This window comes from Mobula hypostoma, chromosome 7 (genome assembly GCF_963921235.1).
Source record: "Mobula hypostoma chromosome 7, sMobHyp1.1, whole genome shotgun sequence".
Classification (NCBI taxonomy): Eukaryota; Metazoa; Chordata; class Chondrichthyes; order Myliobatiformes; family Myliobatidae; genus Mobula; species Mobula hypostoma.
The window spans coordinates 17,747,802-17,767,419 of record NC_086103.1 but is presented as its reverse complement, the minus strand read 5'-3'; the positions used below and the strand labels follow the sequence as shown (position 1 = coordinate 17,767,419).

The following is a 19,618-nucleotide window of genomic DNA, read 5'->3' as shown; positions in this document are numbered from 1 at the left end:
ACAGTGGTGAATTTCCGTGGTAAATAAAATGGTCTGCATCTAACAGTCACAAACTCTACTAGCGATGAGCAGTATCTGGAAACCAGCACAGAGTTCTTGCACCATTCCATATTGGTGTAAACACACAAGCCACTACCACGAGTCTTACCGGAAAGAGCTGCATCTCTGTCCGCTCGAAACAGGACGAGCCCATCCAGCTGAATGGTGGCATCCGGGATTCCGTCGGTGAGCCACGTTTCTGTGAAAACATACTCACAGCAGACTCTGTACTCCTGCGGAGTATTTCCTTGGAGTCAGATGTAGTCCAATTTATTGTCCAGAGAGCAGAATGGACGGGAGAGCTGGCCAGCTAGGGTTTGATTTTTGCCTGGCACAAGACTCCTCCCCACTTGCCTCGCTTCTGCTTCTTCGTGCACCGCTTACGATGCCCCCACTTCCAGCCACTGGCATCAGGCGACTCCGAGGACTGTAGGCCCGATCCCCTCAGCAAGCCGAGGTCGCATAATTTAACCAGCAGATTTTCATGAAGGTTTGTTTTTGGCAATCTCTGTATTGTAGCAGTATCTGGCAATGGTAGATAGTCGCCCTGTTATCCATGTGCCCTTGTCAAAAATTGTGCCTTAAAATTAAATTAAAATAACACCAGATCCGAAAGGCCGCTGCTGCCATGCCGTGCGGCCTGCTTTATCCTTAATCCCTCAAAACCTTTCCTATCCATGGACCTGTTCAGCTGTCTTAAACGCTGTTAATGAACCATATTCTAGAGCAGTTTGTTCCATATACTGAACGCCCTTTGTGTTTAAAGAATAGTCGCTCAAATTCTCATTAAATCTTTCCTCCTTCAGCTTAAACCTATGGCTTAGATTCCCTAACTTTTATTGCTACCTATGTTCTCATGATTTCAGAAACTTGATTATTTTGTGACTCTCAATCTCTGGTCATCAGTGTCATTATTGTTGGAGATGCATGAGTTGGTCAGGGGCACTGCATCGGATGCAAGGTGTATTGCTGTGTGTTGCATAATCCGAGATGAAGTGTTTGGTTCATTCTGATCCGAGGAGAGTGTCTCATGTATGCCCTCTCCCGGCCCAGTGCTGTGTTCTCTCACACTGGGTGCTGCAGACTGATTAAACAGCTAGAGAGCAGGCTGCAAATAACTCTTCCTAAAATAATTTACTACTTATTTTATTGTGTGCTGGCACTTTCTGTGCATCGATCTTGAGAATTACCTTTGAATGTGTGGGGTTGAGATCATGCTGATATTGTGGGAACTCTCATCTATTGGGCAGTTAGAATATCTGAGGCTTGTGCAACTGATTTACCATTTGTAATCTTTGTGCTGTGTGTTTTCTGTTTGAAAATTTAGGGCAGCTGTATGGATTAGAGAAATTCTGGGCCTATCTAAAGTATTCAAAAGCTAAGAATCTGGATATCGACCCAAAACTTCAGGAATACCTCAGCAAATTTAAACGCTTAGAAGATTTCCGGGTGGACGTAAGTAACAGTCACCATGTGAAACATTCCACAAAAACTTCTCAGGTTTCCAGCTGGGTACAGGTGTTGATTTTAACCAAAAATTTCGATGACAAACTCCGCCATCTTCATCAGGGATAATGCCTAGGCTTGCCTAGTCCAGTGGTATTTATATGGTGTATATGCTCAACTCCTGTCATCCGACCCTCCTGGTTGTTTAATCCTCAACCAATCCAGTTTCCGCAACACTGCAGAGCTGGTGGTGGTAGGGTCATTATTTGCAGCTCCCCAGAGCTGACTGTGGTAGGATTGTCAATCTGCAACAACTCAGAAACTAACTGTGGTAGGGCAGTCCGCAGCACCCAGAGCTGACTGTTAGGGTCGTCAGTCTGCAGCACCCAGAGCTGACTGTTAGGGTCGTCAGTCTGCAACACCCAGAGCTGACTGTTAGGGTCATCAGTCTGCAACACCCAGAGCTGACTGTTAGGGTCGTCAGTCTGCAGCACCCAGAGCTGACTGTTAGGGTCGTCAGTCTGCAACACCCAGAGCTGACTGTTAGGGTTGTCAGTCTGCAACACCCAGAGCTGACTGTTAGGGTCGTCAGTCTGCAACACCCAGAGCTGACTGTTAGGGTTGTCAGTCTGCAACACCCGGAGCTGACTGTTAGGGGCATCAATCTGCAACACCCAGAGCTGACTGTTAGGGTCGTCAATCTGCAACACCCAGAGCTGACTGTTAGGGGCGTCAATCTGCAACACCCAGAGCTGACTGTTAGGGTCGTCAATCTGCAACACCCAGAGCTGACTGTTAGGGTCGTTAGTCTGCAACACCCAGAGCTGACTGTTAGGGTCGTCAGTCTGCAGCACCCAGAGCTGACTGTTAGGGGCGTCAGTCTACAACACCCAGAGCTGACTGTTAGGGGCGTCAGTCTGCAGCACCCAGAGCTGACTGTTAGGGGCGTCAGTCTGCAGCACCCAGAGCTGACTGTTAGGGTCGTCAGTCTGCAACACCCGGAGCTGACTGTTAGGGTCGTCAGTCTGCAACACCCAGAGCTGACTGTTAGGGGCGTCAATCTGCAACACCCAGAGCTGACTGTTAGGGTCGTCAGTCTGCAGCACCCAGAGCTGACTGTTAGGGTCGTCAGTCTACAACACCCGGAGCTGACTGTTAGGGGCGTCAATCTGCAACACCCAGAGCTGACTGTTAGGGTCGTCAGTCTGCAGCACCCAGAGCTGACTGTTAGGGTCGTCAGTCTGCAACACCCAGAGCTGACTGTTAGGGTCGTCAGTCTGCAACACCCAGAGCTGACTGTTAGGGTCGTCAGTCTGCAACACCCAGAGCTGACTGTTAGGGTCGTCAGTCTGCAGCACCCAGAGCTGACTGTTAGGGGCGTCAGTCTGCAGCACCCAGAGCTGACTGTTAGGGTCGTCAGTCTGCAACACCCAGAGCTGACTGTTAGGGGCGTCAGTCTGCAGCACCCAGAGCTGACTGTTAGGGTCGTCAGTCTGCAACACCCAGAGCTGACTGTTAGGGTCGTCAGTCTGCAACACCCAGAGCTGACTGTTAGGGTCGTCAGTCTGCAACACCCAGAGCTGACTGTTAGGGTCGTCAGTCTGCAACACCCAGAGCTGACTGTTAGGGTCGTCAGTCTGCAACACCCAGAGCTGACTGTTAGGGTCGTCAGTCTGCAACACCCAGAGCTGACTGTTAGGGTCGTCAGTCTACAACACCCAGAGCTGACTGTTAGGGTCGTCAGTCTGCAACACCCAGAGCTGACTGTTAGGGTCGTCAGTCTGCAGCACCCAGAGCTGACTGTTAGGGGCGTCAGTCTGCATCACCCAGAGCTGACTGTTAGGGTCGTCAGTCTACAACACCCAGAGCTGACTGTTAGGGTCGTCAGTCTGCAACACCCAGAGCTGACTGTTAGGGTCGTCAGTCTGCAGCACCCAGAGCTGACTGTTAGGGGCGTCAGTCTGCATCACCCAGAGCTGACTGTTAGGGTCGTCAGTCTGCAGCACCCAGAGCTGACTGTTAGGGGCGTCAGTCTGCAGCACCCAGAGCTGACTGTTAGGTCGTCAGTCTGCAGCACCCAGAGCTGACTGTTAGGGTCGTCAATCTGCAGCACCCAGAGCTGACTGTTAGGGTTGTCAATCTGCAGCACCCAGAGCTGACTGTTAGGGTTGTCAATCTGCAGCACCCAGAGCTGACTGTTAGGGGCGTCAATCTGCAACACCCAGAGCTGACTGTTAGGGTCGTCAGTCTGCAACACCCAGAGCTGACTGTTAGGGTCGTCAGTTTGCAGCACCCAGAGCTGACTGTTAGGGTCGTCAGTCTACAACACCCAGAGCTGACTGTTAGGGTCGTCAATCTGCAGCACCCAGAGCTGACTGTTAGGGTCGTCAGTCTGCAGCACCCAGAGCTAACTGTTAGGGGCGTCAGTCTGCAGCACCCAGAGCTGACTGTTAGGGTCGTCAGTCTGCAACACCCAGAGCTGACTGTTAGGGTCGTCAGTCTGCAACACCCGGAGCTGACTGTTAGGGTCGTCAGTCTGCAACACCCAGAGCTGACTGTTAGGGTCGTCAGTCTGCAACACCCGGAGCTGACTGTTAGGGTCGTCAGTCTACAACACCCAGAGCTGACTGTTAGGGGCGTCAGTCTGCAACACCCAGAGCTGACTGTTAGGGTCGTCAGTCTGCAGCACCCAGAGCTGACTGTTAGGGTCGTCAGTCTGCAACACCCAGAGCTGACTGTTAGGGGCGTCAGTCTGCAGCACCCAGAGCTGACTGTTAGGGGCGTCAGTCTGCAGCACCCAGAGCTGACTGTTAGGATGGTCAGTCTGCAGCACCCAGAGCTGACTGTTAGGGTCGTCAGTCTGCAACACCCAGAGCTGACTGTTAGGGGCGTCAGTCTACAACACCCAGAGCTGACTGTTAGGGTCGTCAGTCTGCAGCACCCAGAGCTGACTGTAGTTGTTTTTATCTGGAGAGACCAAGGGATGGAATGCACGCAGAATGGGGTGGGCGCTGTTTGACTATAACCTGATCGAGTTGTGAAAGTAATGGATGGTGTTTTGTTTCGAGACTTTCCAAAGGTGCTGCAGTCTGGAGATGGGAGCGAATGGGATTAAAGGTTAATGAGCTACATCTAACATGAGTCAAAGGTAGAGAGGGATAGACATCTTGTGGTGGGGACCTGGTGCCCTTACACACCCAGATAAAGAAAATAGGCAACTTCAGCAAGCAGTTTAGGCATTAGAACAGGAGGCTGGGTCCAATGAATGTGTGAGTAAGGATAGTATTGAAGGGGAGTTTCAGATTTTATCATTCGAATTGTTTTAGGGAGAAAGTGGGAGCTGGCTGATCTGAACAAGTTACTCATGAAACAAAATGGGTGAGCAGAGAGATTTGTCAGTGGTTTTGGGAGGGTGTACATTAATTTGTCAGAGCAACAGTATTCAGTAGGTGGGATTCAGTCAGCTATAAATGGAACTCTATAATTCAGTCCTGTTAGCAGATCACGTGTGCATGCCACAAGGGAAGAATGCAAGGGGTTCTCAAATTTCTCAGTTGTAAAATTATTGAAGGTTTAACTAAATTACTGGGAAAGTAGAATGAAGTAGTTGTTTCATTATTAATTGCCTGTTATACATTGGGGAATGAAGTAGTTGTTTCTGTTGCAGCCTCCAATTGGCGATGACGTTGGCCGCAAGCGACAGTCACTGGCAGGTGAAGAAAAACGCCGGCTTTCATCCGTGTCTTCCAGTAAAATGTGTGGCTCTGCCAGTGATGCCGAGAATGGGTCGCCGTTCCCCCCTCAAAGTATGAACGAAGGAACCAATTCAACTGTGATCCCGGAGGGGGCTTCGGCAGGACTTGTGCAAGTGAGAGCCACAGGCAAATAGAGAGTGGACTCTGCCTCTAACCCTGGATCTTTATTTGAACTTTGGTATTGTCACCTCAATGAGCTACAGAAAAACTGGGCTGGATATCAGACATTCTTCAACGCTGGGCAGTAGCCATTGCAGCAACTGCCGGAAGATTTGTATTCTAAGCTGGTTTCACAGCCTTCACCCATATGAATGAATGTTGCATGAGAACAATTGGTCTGAAATATAATTCATCTGCTTGATTTGGGAGTCGACAATACAGCTTCACTCAGATATCCAAAAAAAATCCGAACCCCTCCCTAGCGGAGAGTGGGATTAAAGAGATGCCTTATTATTGCCTGCTCCTGTTTGTGAGCAGCACGTAGTTAAATTCTGCTCGCTCTGCTAATGACTCTCCTGTTGGTCTGCTAATGTTGATAAAATTATCCGTTCCTTACCCTGGATTTTGAATTATTGAGGTTTTTGTTAGTGCCCCAATTTAAAGTTGCCGCAGGCGGACGGAATAGGAATGGTGATGTCAAATGCAGATGCTCTTGCACCACAGGTACTTTGTGTCAGGCCTTATCCCCGTGGTGGACTGAACTTCAACAGCCTGACGGCCACAGGTACTGACATTAGGAAATAGCCCAGTGACCCATGTCAAGCTCTCCATCAGGGTCACTGCTAAAGTGTCTTTGGCCACCATTCTTATCCTGTTACCATCCAGTTGTCTCTTTCACTTTGCATACCCAAGCCAGCACCTTGGAAAAATTGGACTATCTGATTTCTTCGGCATTGATGAATCTGTCTGCTTGAAGTAGTATTGCTGAAATTATACTGGGTAACATCATTCACGACTGTCATGTGTTCTGTAGGGATGTCACAGTGTCGTTTATTTTGATGTCCTGGTAAAGTAGTGACCTGAAGTCCCATCTAGATTGTTGTCCTGGAATTTCAGCCTTTGCTAGGAGCCAAAGTGTCACCGTGTTAATCATTATCATCATCACTTTAGTTTTGGGCTGTGGTTCGAGTAAATGGAAAAAAAACTGAGCCTTTCGGGTTTGCTGTGTGCTACTTTAATGCTGTTGATACGTCGTGCTTGCTGTGCATGTATCTCATGGGTAGCAGGAGTAGGCTCTGCAGAACGAGCTGGTGATGAGAAAACCTATTAGCTTAGGCTTTCCAACTCTAGCTCTACTCCGGGGTCATCTGTCCCCGAGGAACCGTTGGCACGATTGATCCCCCTGTCCCCGAGGGTTGGGTGACACTTGTGATGAGATTTCATCTTCTCTGCTCTCTTTCAGTGCATTTAGATCTCCCATTCTTGTACCTTATTATTTTTCATGCTTTCTTTCTTCCCTTTTGTATCTCTCTATCCATCAGTTTATCTCGAGCCCATCCTCTGCCCCTCACACACACCAATACCATGTCTCTTCTCATGCATGTGTGTCCGTGTCTTAAGCGCACAAACACACCGCCGACTTGTTTTTCTAACATGCATTTGTGCCCTCCGAATGTCATGCACACGCCCACCCCTCTGCATTTCCTTCTCCCAGCAGAAATGCCTAAGTTATTTGGGATCTTCTTGCTGTATGGGAATTGTATCTCCACGTGAATGGACCATGCACCAGTGTAGAATGTGGCAGGTGTCACTGAATATAACCTTCGTCTTCCTGTTTCCTCGGTGCCGAACTCACTGAAGGGCTAAACTCCTGAAACCAAAGGTTTGATCCATGCTGTTGAATGTTTTTGATGTTAATTCTTATAAAAGACATGGGAGAAGAACTGCTGACCATTGTAAGGAGTGTGGGATAAAATATTAGTCCTGGGTAACTTCCCCCTCTTCCCAGGGCTGTCATGCTTTTCAAGAGTATGTGTCTAATTGAACCTCACCACGATTAGTTATGTCCTAAAAACATCCAGTGATGTGTTTAGGGTCTCCTAGACTGCAAACACTTGCTGACGGCTGCCTGATGGTGTTTGCAAAGTTGATTAAAACCTGACACTAGTTCTGTGACTTTGAGAATTCATTGTTTACATTTACATGTTCAGTCATCCCATAATCTTCCAAGATTCCTGTAACCGACTGCCTGGATTGTCAGGACTGAGATCACTCACAGGACATTGGTTTCCTCTCCTTAACCAGAATGTTCATGTGGAACAGACTGATTTATTTGCAACTAAGAGGCTCGATTGTTGGTGTAATTCAGGTGGAGATTCCTGAATGTGCAACCAGTTGTGTAATGTGAAGCTGCTGTTTATTTAATGAATTTCTTTGAAATGCCTCTGAAACAAGAACATTTTATTTCAGGTAATTTGGTGAGCATCTCTTTGCTGTTTATTGTACAGAAATCACACTGTTGGGAGTTAAAATTCCAGTGTGTAATTCATGGCACGATTTGTATATAACGCAAGTCCACCAGCTTTTAGATGAATGTCTTTTTTTTCCTAAGTAAGAAATCTTTAAGAATCTAGCCATATTTGCCAAAGAAAAATCTCTGGGTTTCACAGATGCTGAAAACATTAAAACAAAAGGTGCTGTGGATTTATTCTGAGTGAACAATGCAGCTTGCACGGACAATTTGTGTTAAGGCCATTTTCCTTCCTCTTTGGTGCCCACCCTTTGAACCAGTTGCCTCTGATTGCCCCATATCCACAGGAGCACCAGCCTACACCACCCACCGCCTGCCATGCCTGCTTTTCAGTGGAGTCCCCAGGAACGACCGCCTTATTTTGGTGACAGCATGACGATAAAAAAGCTTACATTGTAAAATGTACAAAATTAGAATCGTCCTTCACAACTCTGTTAAGTCCAAGATGATCACTATCCTGTACCAAACTCACCAAGCCATCCACGTGACACTACCTAAATTAATAGTACTCTCAGGCCCAGTGAAATGGGGCATGGCGATCACTGAGTTGGGCTCCTGCCCTCTCTAGTCCAGGTATTTATAGTTTGAGATTCAGATCTGCTTGGTAGAAGACTAACGCGAGAAGAAGAGAAAAGATTACTGCAAACATCCCATGTGTCTTGTGCTAAAGCACATTAGAGCTGTGTAGCTTGTGTTCACTGTAAAGTTTAGAATTTCAGTTACACACGTAAAGTGAATCTACACTAACTCTTCTGAGAGCCAACAATTAACTTATGATGTAATGTGCATGCCCCAGGACCATTCTTTGCACTCTCTGAATCACTTAACTGTACTCACTCTCCTTTCAGGTTTTCAAGGTCTACTTTGGTGTTTTATTAAAACATGGGTAATATTTGGTTGTCCCCAAAAGATTACATGAACTCTGCTGAGAAATTATGTTTAGAACCTTCGTAAGCCTATTTTTCGATTGTGTTCACATGCAGAATATAAAGGATGTAAACTGTATTTTGGGGTTTGTTGAACCCAAGTTATTCCTAAGAGCTCTAATGTCCTGAGATTCCATGGTGAAGTAGTCAGGGTTTGATTTTAAAAAAAACACAACATGTCCCTCAGTCTGTCAGGATTAACTTGAAAATCATAGCCTTGGAGAACTTTCGTGAAGCATGTAATTTCCACTGGAGCCAGCTCTCTGGAAATGTCTTGTAGGCATTAGTCTTATTCACTGAATAAAGTGACTGGAACAAACCTCCAGCTTCCCAATTGCGGTCTGAGGCTGTGGAATGGCACAGGTCCAGGTGAGTAAGGCAGGTGCTTACAGGGTGGGGACTACAAGCTGAATATTTCACTGTGTCAATAGACAAGTGTTGGGGAAATGAATCCGAATCTAGCAGCTAGGGGTTGAACAGATACTGTTTATGGTACAGATTCGGCAGGTTCTGGTAGAGCTGGACTTGAGATAGTAACTGTTGAGATACTCTGCAAAGGGTTGAGGGTTAGTCCAAATACATCATGTAACCTGCTTTGTGGATGACTTGGTCTCAGGTGGAGGGACAGTATGAAATGGAAAGAATATACTTTTGTGGAGACAGTTAATTCCTTGTCTGATTCACAGCTCTTGTGGTTGAGAAGTACCTCATAGCTCAGAAATTGTGCTGAATTTGGAGAGTTTCTTGTGCTGGTTGGATTCACACTTGCTTTTTGATAGCTTTGAAATACTTGTGCCTGCAGCTTTCCTCCAATGTGATTACACTGGTCACATTATGACATTTCATTTCAATCTCCAGTCAGGTCATAGACATGATGACCAAGTCAGTGTTTAATGTTAAATTTAACCAAATTTAAAGCCTTTCACAAAATGGGACAGGTGTCTATTCTGATGTTGAATGCCAAGAGTTTGGCCATTCAGGAGTGCAGGGAATGGCCCTGTGTAAGAAGTCACAGGAGCGCTGATGAAGGCTTCAGGCTCTAACTCCCATTAATGTCTCATCGCTGCTGAATTTGGTCATCTGACCCATTGACGTGCTTCCAAGTCTGTTCCTCAGTCAGGAGCTGATAATTCACACTGATTGCTTGAGTTTTGATGGTCTCTGGTCTCCATTGCCAGGAGTGTCAATGGGATATTCAGTTCTCAGTACAGCCAATTCAAAATTGAGAGCGTGGTTTGCAAAGGGTATGTGGTGCTTTTATGAGCCATGATCAGTTATCCAGCAGTACAAAGTAGGTTGAGGGCATGAGTGGAACTCTCAATGTCTGCTAGGGTGCCAGTGAATCTCCTTATGCTGGCTGCTGTAATTCTAGAAATAACCACGTGCACAGATTTATTCCACTTTAAAAAAAAACTTGTAAGATACTTGAACAAGAACTTGTAACATAAACTTAATCATTTAGAGTCTTTGCTTTTTAGTCTGATGTGGTTCCTTCTGGCTAGTGTTTTGCCCTTTGTAATTTGTGGTAACTGCTTTCCTTTTATATAAAATCAATTAAAATTCACAAAAATTAAATAAAAACACTAAAATGACCAATTTGTATGGTTGTTTTTGTTTAATGTAAGCATGGATTATAATTCTTTCAGTGCGTGAGAAGGCTTCCTGCCTCCTTCATAAAAATTACTGATGGTAACTGATCCTAGAGATATACAGAGGTTGGCCCATGATCATCGTTCCTCTCGTCCTAAACCTTCTCACCTTTGAGTAGCACCCTGGGATAGAGCCATTATTGTGTAGATTAATTCCTTTGTGGGAAGTTTGTTGAAGTTGAAGTGCAAGGAAGAAGGGTTGAGAGAAACTCACAGCCTTGTACAGACCATTTGACGCGAGGAATGGGTTGGCCCCTGAGCTGGATGTTGGCTTTACCTGCAAATGGATGTCTGAGAGCAGCTGAATGAGGATACCATATAACCCCGACTGTCAGGTCATAAAAGGCCCAGTATTCATGATGCTATCTAAACTTGTAAGTTACTCCCCCTCCCTCTTCCTCTCTTCATATTTGTTTGTTTCTCATCTATTAGTGTATAGTATAGTGAGAATGGTTCCGGGGCAGTACTGTGAGTAGGATGTGGAAGTCTGGGAGATTTCTAAACATATCTGTACAAAAGGGGCGGGTTGCACTTGAATCTGAGAGAGACCAGTATTCTTGCGGGCTGATTTACTAGAGCTGTTGGAAGTGGTTTAAACTAATGTAGCAGGGGAATGGGAATCAGTATGATAGAGCTGAGAATGAGCCAGCAGGTTTACAAGTAGATGATGGATGTAACATAAATGTAAAGAAGGACAAGCCAATGACTGAGTACAAATGCAGACGGAGCAAAGAGTTATTGTACCACAGAGGTAAAATTCAAAAGGGGAAAGAATGCAGGACTGAAGGTGCTGCATTTAAACGTGCATAGCATTTGAAATAAGGTGGACAAACTCGTGGCACAATTAGAGATTGGTCAGTATAATATTGAAGTCATGGCTGAAAGAAAGCCATTGTTGGGAGCTTAACATCAAAGGATATACTTTGTATTGAAAGGAAGGGCAGGAAGGCATAGGTGGTGATGTGGCTTTGTTGATAAGAGCTGGAATTACATCTTTTATAAAGAGGTGACATAGGTGAATCCTTGTGAGTGGAGTTAAGAAATTGCAAGGGTGAAAAAAACATGGGTATCATATGTAGGCCTCCAAATAGTAGCCAAGCTGTCAGGTTGAGAATAAAAAGGGAGCTGGAAAAGGCATGTGTAACTCGGTTCAGCTAGCGGCCAGGCCAAACTTAAGAAATATTGTTTGGGTGGATGCTGCGTGATGTGTCCCCTGTTACAAATCAGTACTACAAAATAACAAACAGTACACAATATGTGATTAAACGATTGAGCTTTATAATTCTTAATTTGACTATATGGTTAGGAAAGAAGCAAAAGAAGAAAAGGGCCCATTCTCATGAAACAGCCTAATGCACAATGTTGGAGCTCACTGATAAGGCCGTTTGTCCACCATCAACCTCCGAGCATCGCTGACCTTCGGACCCTCGCTCCAAGTCCACTCCACTCAGTGGTCTAGCAACTCTCTCCATTCGCATCTTCTCTCCCTGGCTAAAGCCCGCAAAATCCCTGATCCCAGACCCACAAGAAAGAACAACATCCCTCTCCTTGGATAGCCCCACATGCCAAAGTCTCAGTATCTCTAGTCATAACCCAAACATTGCTGCTACAGACAAACTATTACATTAGCAGTGAAACCTTACAGCATGTTACACATGTAATAAGGGTAATAACACAATTGTAATGGAGGCTTCAATATGCAAGGGGATTGGGAAAAATTAGGTTGGTGTTGGATCGAGAAAGAGAATTTGTTGAATGCCTTTGAGATGGCTTTATAGAGCAGCTGGTGCTTGAGCCTACATGGTGAAAGGCCATCTTGGATTGAGTCTTGTGTAATAACTCAGATCTTATTAGGGAGCTTAATGTCAAAGAACCCTTTCAAGGCAGTAATTATAATATAATTGAATTCATACTGCAGTTTAAGAGAGAGAAACATAAGACATGTATCTATCACAATGGAACAAAAAGAATTATAGAGGCATGAGAGGGGAGCTTGCCCAGGTGGATTGGACGAGGATACTGGCGGGAATGATGGCAGGGTAGAAATGACTGGGAATAGTTCACAAGGCACAGGATAGTTAAATCCCACAGAGGAAGAAATTCACAAATGGCAGAGGTCGGCAACTGTGACTGATGAAGGAAGTTAAGGGCTACATAAAAGTCAAGGAAAGGGCATATAGGTAGCAAAAGTGAGTGGGAAGTTGGATGATTGGGAAGCCTTTAAAATCCAACAAAAGACAACTAAAAGCTACAGAGAGAAAAGATGAAATTATCAGGACAGACTAGCCAATAATGTAAAGCAGGATACCGAATGTTTTTCTCAGTTATATAAAGTGTAAAAGGGAGGTGAGAGTTGATATTGGACCACCAGAAAATGATGCCAGTGAGGTAGCAATGTGGGACAAAGAAATGGCGGATGAACTTAATGGGTACTTTGCATCTGCCTTCACTGTGGAAGACAACTTGCAACATCCCAGAGGACACTGAGTATCGAGGAGCAGGAGTAAGTGCCATTGCTATTACAAAGAAATAAAAAAGAATATATCACCTGAACCAGATGGACTACATCCCAGAGTCCTGAGAGTGGTTGCTGAAGAACTAACAGATGCATTAGTTACGATCTTTCAAGATCCATTTGATTCAGGAAAGATACTGGCATGGACAGAGGAAAAGCTGACAGGCAGGAGGCAGCAAGTGGGAATAAAACGAGCTTTTTCTGGATGGCTGCCAGTGACCAGTGGTGTTCCTCAGGGGTCAGTATTAGGACTGCTGCTTTTGACATTGCTTGTCAATGATTTGGACAATAGAATTAATGGGTTTGTGGCAAAGTTTGCAGATGATAATGAAGATCGATGGAGGGGTACGTAGTGCTGAGGAAGCAATGCGATTGCAGCAGAACCATAACAAATGGGAAGAATGGGCAAAAAAGTGGCAGATAGAATAGTGTTAGGAAATGTATGATAATGTGAAATCTTTCTGCATCCTACCTGTTTCCTCAACACTACCTATCTCTCCACCAATCTTCGTATCATCTGCAAACTTGGCAACGAAGCCATCTATTCCATCATCTAAATCATTTACATACAGTATAAAAAGAAGTGGTCCCAACACTGACCCCTGTGGAACACCACTAGTCATTGGCAGCCAACCAGAAAAGGATCCTTTAATCCCCACTTACTGCCTGCTACCAATCAGCCAATGCTCTAACCATGTCCGTAACTTTCCTGTAATACCATGGGCTCTTACTTGGTTAGCAGCCTCATGTGGGCACCCTGTCAAAGGCCTTCTGAAAGTCCAAACATACAACATCCACTTTATCTATCCTACTTGTAATCTTATCATAGAATTCCAACAGGTTTATGAGGCAACACACATCAAAGTTGCTGGTGAATGCAGCAGGCCAGGCAGCATCTCTAGGAAGACGTTTCAGGCCCAGACCCTTCGTCAGGACTAACTGAAGGAAGAGTGAGTAAGAGATTTGAAAGTGGGGGGGGGGAGGGGGAGATCCAAAATGATAGGAGAAGACAGGAGGGGGAGGGATGGAGCCAAGAGCTGGACAGGTGATAGGCAAAAGGGGATACGAGAGGATCATGGGACAGGAGGTCTGGGAAGAAAGACAAGGGGGGGCGGGGGGGACCCAGAGGATGGGCAAGGGGTATATTCAGAACTACAGAGGGAGAAAAAGGAGAGTGAGAGAAAGAATGTGTGTATAAAAATAAGTAACAGATGGGGTACAAGGGGGAGGGGGAGGTGGGGCATTAGCGGAAGTTAGAGAAGTTGATGTACATGCCATCAGGTTGGAGGTTACCCAGACGGAATATAAGGTGTTGTTCCTCCAACCTGAGTGTGGCTTCATCTTTACAGTAGAGGAGGCCGTGGATAGACATGTCAGAATGGGAATGAGATGTGGAATTAAAATGTGTGGCCACTGGGAGTCCTGACGAAGGGTCTCAGCCTGAAACGTCGACTGCACCTCTTCCTAGAGATGCTGCCTGGCCTGCTGCATTCACCAGCAACTTTTATGTGTGTTGCCTGAATTTCCAGCATCTGCAGAATTCCTGTTGTTTGAGGTTTATGAGGCAGGGTTTTCCTTGAAAGAACCATGCTGAGTTTGTACTTTCTTGTCCTGTGTCACCAAGCACTCCAGAACCTCATCCTCAACAATTGACTTTAACACCTTCCCAACCACCGAGGTTAGTCTAACTGGTCTATAATTTCCTCTCTGCTGCCTTCCTCCTTTCTTAAAGAGTGGATTGACATTTGCAATTTTCCAGTCCTCTAGCACCATGCCAGAGTCCAATAATCTTTGAAAGGTCATTGCTAATGGTGCCACAATCTCTAACGCTACCTCTTCAGAACCCTAGGACGCAGTTCATTTGGTCCAAGTGACTTACGTACTTTCAGGTCTTTCAGCTTTTAAGCACCTTCTCTCTTGTAACAGTAACTGCATCCACTTCTCTTCCTTCACACACTACAACATCAGGCACACTGCTAATGTCTTCCACAGTGAAGACTATCATAACATCGCCCTTTTGACTTGCCTTTTCTATTTCCTGTTGTAATCTGTGTCCACCTCCCAGGCACTGTTGGGAGGCCTGTATACAAACACCATAAAATTCCTTTTACCTTTGCGGTTTCTTAACTCAACCTATAAGGATTCAACATCTTCCAATCCTATATCACATCTTTCTACTGATTTAATGCCATTCTTTACCAGTAAACACACACCACCCCCATCCTATCCCTCTGATGTAACATGTAACTTTGGACATTCAGCTTCCAACTACATCCATCCTTCAGCCATGATTCAGTGATGGCCATATCACTGTTGATCGTTTCCAGATCGGTCGGGGCATCAAGGATATGGAGAGAAAGCAGGTGTGTAGAGTTGAGTGGCATCCAGGATCAGCCATGGTGGAATGGCTGAGCAGAGTCAATGGGCGGAATGGCTTAGTTCTGCTCCAAAGTCATAGTCTTACGTAGTCTTTATGTATGTTAAAGCCAAAGGTTGATAGATTCTTGATTGGTCAGAGTGTAAAGAGATCAGGGGCCGGGGGGCGGGTTGCTGAGAGGAAAAATGGATTAACCTTGATAAAATGGCAGAGCAGACTCGATGGGTCAAGTGGCCTAATTCTGCTCCTACATCTTATGGTCTATACTCTTGAACATTACATGATGAGGGAATGTTCATTTTGACTCAGAGTTCTTCTGTCACTGGAAGGAGACAACTGAAGCTGAAGTGGGTCTTGATGATGACCTTCCCTGTGATGAATAGGGCAGGAAACCCACTCTAAATGTTGTGATGGGACTTGACGTGTTGAAGAAAAGCACGACCAGTGTCTCTGGCGTGCAGTCCAATTCTGCTGGTTTCAGTACAGTGCGATTCTGTTGGTAGTTAGCATCTGCGGGCTGGAGTTAGTGACAAGCAGCATCTGCCATCCTCACTGCTTCCAGTAAGTACTGATCTGCTGGGCTAGGTTCAGACCTCAGGAGAGCTGATATTGCGGAGAACTAAGGTGGTAATTAATAGCCTGTCTGCTCATCACCAGGTTCACAGAAAGTTGACTGAAGTAACACAATTGTGTCTGGAACCAGTCACTTTTAAAGGGAACTGAAGTAAGTCCAACGCTATATTGTCAGTAAGTATTAATGGATATAGTTGGAATAGGCCCTTACAGCCCTTTGAGCCGTGCCACCACCAACCCACCTACTTAATCCCAGCCAAATCATGGGAGAATTTACAATGACCAATTAACCTACTAACCCATATGTCTTTGGTCTGTGGGAGGGATTTAAGTCCGATGCCCCAAACTGTAATAATGTCACGCTAACTGCTGTGCCTCACACAGTAGGGACGCTCTGCCATACTTTGTTTTCGTGCCCCAGAATCACAGGCCAGGATTTTGGATTGTTGCTACCCTCAATTTTAAACTTCTTTCATTGAGGAAACCAACCACACTCACCCACCTAGCCTTGTATAATATTGCCTTTGGATTGCACGGAAGATCCCCTGTGGAACAGCTGACTCATCTGTGTGTCTGTCAGCAAAGAAACTGAGCCATCAAAGTGACGATTTTGCCTATGTATGCCAAACCTACTGTCCACATTAGGACCATATCCTTGTCTTGTTGTTCGGATCCACGCCTTGGGCCACATTAGGTGGCAGCTTTCCCTGTTTCCTTAGCATTTGTTTTTTATGAGACTGAGCTGAATTGTTTGGAATGAAATGGTGGAGAAGACTTGCTGGGATGAATGGCCTAATTCTGCTCCAATCTGTTATGCTCTATCCACCCACATTGCCACTTTCACAGAAATATGGACTTGAGCCTTGATTTCTCTGTTCGTTTATGCATCACTTCATAGGCTTAAATTCAATCTGCTAACACTCTGGGCAACTTTTCATCTGCCCATAAGACACAGGGGCAGAATTAGGCCATTTAGCCCATCATGGCTGATTCACTATTCCTCTCAACACCATCATCCTGTCTTCTCCCCATACCCTCCGAACAATATCTTGCCATAACTGTGTTAGCCTGAAATATGCGTTTGTGAATGCCAGTCAATAGCCAGGACTAAAATCATTTTTGTGTGAACATTCATGCTGTCATTGATAGAAATGGGATACAATTACAATCATGAATAATTTGTTTTATTTGTGCACAAAGTTAATCTAGTCCCATTTCTAATTGTTATCAACACAAACCTAAGCAACAGCAAGTAAACCTTTATCAGGAATGAGATCTCAGCCTTTCAATATTAATTTTCCCATGGTTACAAATAGGACAAATTGGCCCTTTTTAAAAGTGCTAAATTGGTGTTATCCTAAACTGCCAAAAATTTTTGTCTCTACCATATTGTTTATAAAAATTTCACAGTGAATAATTAAAAACAATTCTTTCTCATCCAACCCCCACATCAGTTAATAGTGACTACAGTTCAGTTATCATTCTTGTTATTGAGAATTAAAATGTTAAAACATCACTCATAGTTCCTTCTTGTGGGAGGGTGGGGATATTGAACATACAGTACAGAACAGGCCCTTCAGCCCATCACATCTTATCTACCAGAATTGAGCTGTGAGAGCTCATGTGAAATAGGCTCTGTTAATCTGCCACCACCACATCAAACACAATATCAAGAACCTAACTCAGCAATGAGTATGCCACAGGAACTACAAGGATCATCTGGAAAAGAGATCTCCACGATTTGTTTCAACAACAGTTCCATGTGGCTCTTGTTCGACAGCAGTTGAGATTGACAGAATCAAAATCTTGAGTTCATGATAAAAATCAAACCACAATCAAAGAGTTAAATTTTAAAGATCACAAAGTTTGCATCAGGGTTCTGAGTTAGTTTCATTTTTTCTTCAGGGAATCAGGAATGGTCTCAGATAAAGGAACAAGACCAAGCAGAAGTGTGTGGCGCTCATATTGTTTGCTTGCTCGGAACACTGTGTCTGTCTGGTGTAAACGATCCAAGACTCCCAGCACCCCAAAACACTGGTTAAATCTGCAAAACATGAGCCAATATTCATAGCAGCTTGAATACTTCTGAAACCATTAATAACAAAAATCAATTTGTAAATTAGTGTTTGATAAAACCAAGAGCCTTCAAGCTGACAATTATGCTAATTTAAACTGACTCCACGTCAATTCCCTTCTCGTCTCCACCTGTACCATTGCAAGCTCATGCTAGGCACCGACCACTTTGAAAAAGAAAATCATCTTTGTTCAAAGTAAATTTATTATCAAAGGACATGTATGTCACCATATACAACCCTGACATTTATTTGCTTGTGAGCATATCAATAAATCCATAGGAGGCATGGGATCCAAGGGGACGTTGCTTTGTGGATCCAGAACTGGCTCGCCCACAGAAGGCGAAGAGTGGTTGTAGACAGGTCGGTCATATTCTGCATGGAAAACACATCAAAGTTGCTGGTGAACGCAGTAGGCCAGGCAGCATCTCCAGGAAGCGGTACAGTCCTGACGAAGGGTCTTGGCCCGAAATGTCGACTGTACCTCTTCCTAGAGATGCTGCCTGGCCTACTGCGTTCACCAGCAACTTTGATGTGTGTTGCTTAAATTTCCAGCATCTGCAGATTTCCTCGTGTTTGCATATTCTGCATGGCAGTCAGTGACCAGTGGTGTGACTCAGGGATCTGTTCTGGGACCCCTACGCTTCATGATTTTTATAAATGACCTGGATGAGGAAGCGGAGGGATGGGTTAGTAAATTTGCTGATGACACAACGAATGGAGGTGTTGTGGATAGTGTGGAGGTCTGTCAGAGGTTACAACGGAACATTGATAGGATGCAAAACTGGGCTGAGAAGTGGCAGATGGAGTTCAACCCAGGTAAGTGTGAGGTGGTTCATTTTGGTAGGTCAAATATGATGGCAGAATATAGTATTAATGATAAGACTCTTGGCAGTGTGGAGGATCAGAGGGATCTTGGGGTCTAAGTCCATTGGACACTGAAAGCTGCTACACAGGTTGACTCTGTGGTTAAGAAAGCATACCATGCATTGGCCTTCATCAATCGTGGGATTGAGTTTAAGAGCCAAGAGGTAATGTTGAGGCTATATAGGAGCCTGGTCAGACCCCACTTGGAGTACTGTACTCAGTTCTGGTCGCCTCACTATAGGAAGGATGTGGAAACCATAGAAAGGGTGCAGAGGAGATTTACAAGGATGTTGCCTGGATTGGGGAGCTAAAGGATGGCTGCCATTGGGAGCTGAATGTCCAAGGATATATGGTATATTGGAAAGATAGGTTAATAGGCAGAGGGGGTGGTGTGGCTCTGTGTATAAGAAATAATATTAAATTATGGGAAAGAGATGACATAGGATCGGAAGGTGTAGAGTCTCTATGGGTTGAGTTAAGAAATGGCAAGGGTAAAAGGACCCTTGTATACAGGCCTCCAAACAGCAGTCAGGATGTGGATTACAAATTACAGCGGGAGATGGAAAAGGTGTGTCAGAAAGGCAATGTCATGATAATCATTGGGGATTTTAACATGAAATTGGATTGGGAAAAACAGGCCAGTACTAGACCTCAAGAGGGAGAATTTGTAGAATGTCTAAGGGATGGCTTTTTAGAACAGCTTGTTGTTCAGCCCACTAGGGATCGGCTGTTGGGTGTTGTGCAATGATCCGGAGGTGATATGAGAGCTTAAGGTTAAGGAACCCTTAGGGAACAATGATTACAATATGATCGAGTTCACATTGAGGGAAAATATAAAATCCAATGTGTCGGTATTTCAGTGGAATAAAGGAAATTACAATGGCATGGAAGGGGAACTGGCCAAAGTTGACTGGAAAGGGACATCTGCT

The 19,618-nt window shown here is 45.0% G+C and overlaps 2 protein-coding genes across 10 annotated transcripts in view; one reads left to right on the top strand and one right to left on the bottom strand.

Moving 5' to 3' along the window:
* The window catches only part of larp1 (La ribonucleoprotein 1, translational regulator), a 176,155-nt gene extending 165,075 nt beyond the window's left edge, over positions 1-11,080 (top strand). Inside the window, exons 19-20 of one of the 2 annotated variants that reach the window (XM_063053114.1) lie at positions 1,367-1,494; positions 5,153-11,080. In XM_063053114.1, the coding sequence (XP_062909184.1) occupies positions 1,367-1,494; positions 5,153-5,374 (350 nt within the window). In that variant the 3' untranslated portion in view covers positions 5,375-11,080. The remainder of the gene's footprint in view (positions 1-1,366; positions 1,495-5,152) is intronic. The other variant, XM_063053113.1, reaches the window with a different exon arrangement.
* A 5,832-nt stretch (positions 11,081-16,912) lies between these two features.
* The window catches only part of faxdc2 (fatty acid hydroxylase domain containing 2), a 104,279-nt gene continuing 101,573 nt past the window's right edge, over positions 16,913-19,618 (bottom strand). For all 8 annotated transcript variants that reach the window (XM_063053111.1, XM_063053106.1, XM_063053109.1 and 5 more), the window contains one exon: positions 16,913-17,794. In XM_063053111.1, the coding sequence (XP_062909181.1) occupies positions 17,641-17,794 (154 nt within the window). In that variant the 3' untranslated portion in view covers positions 16,913-17,640. The remainder of the gene's footprint in view (positions 17,795-19,618) is intronic.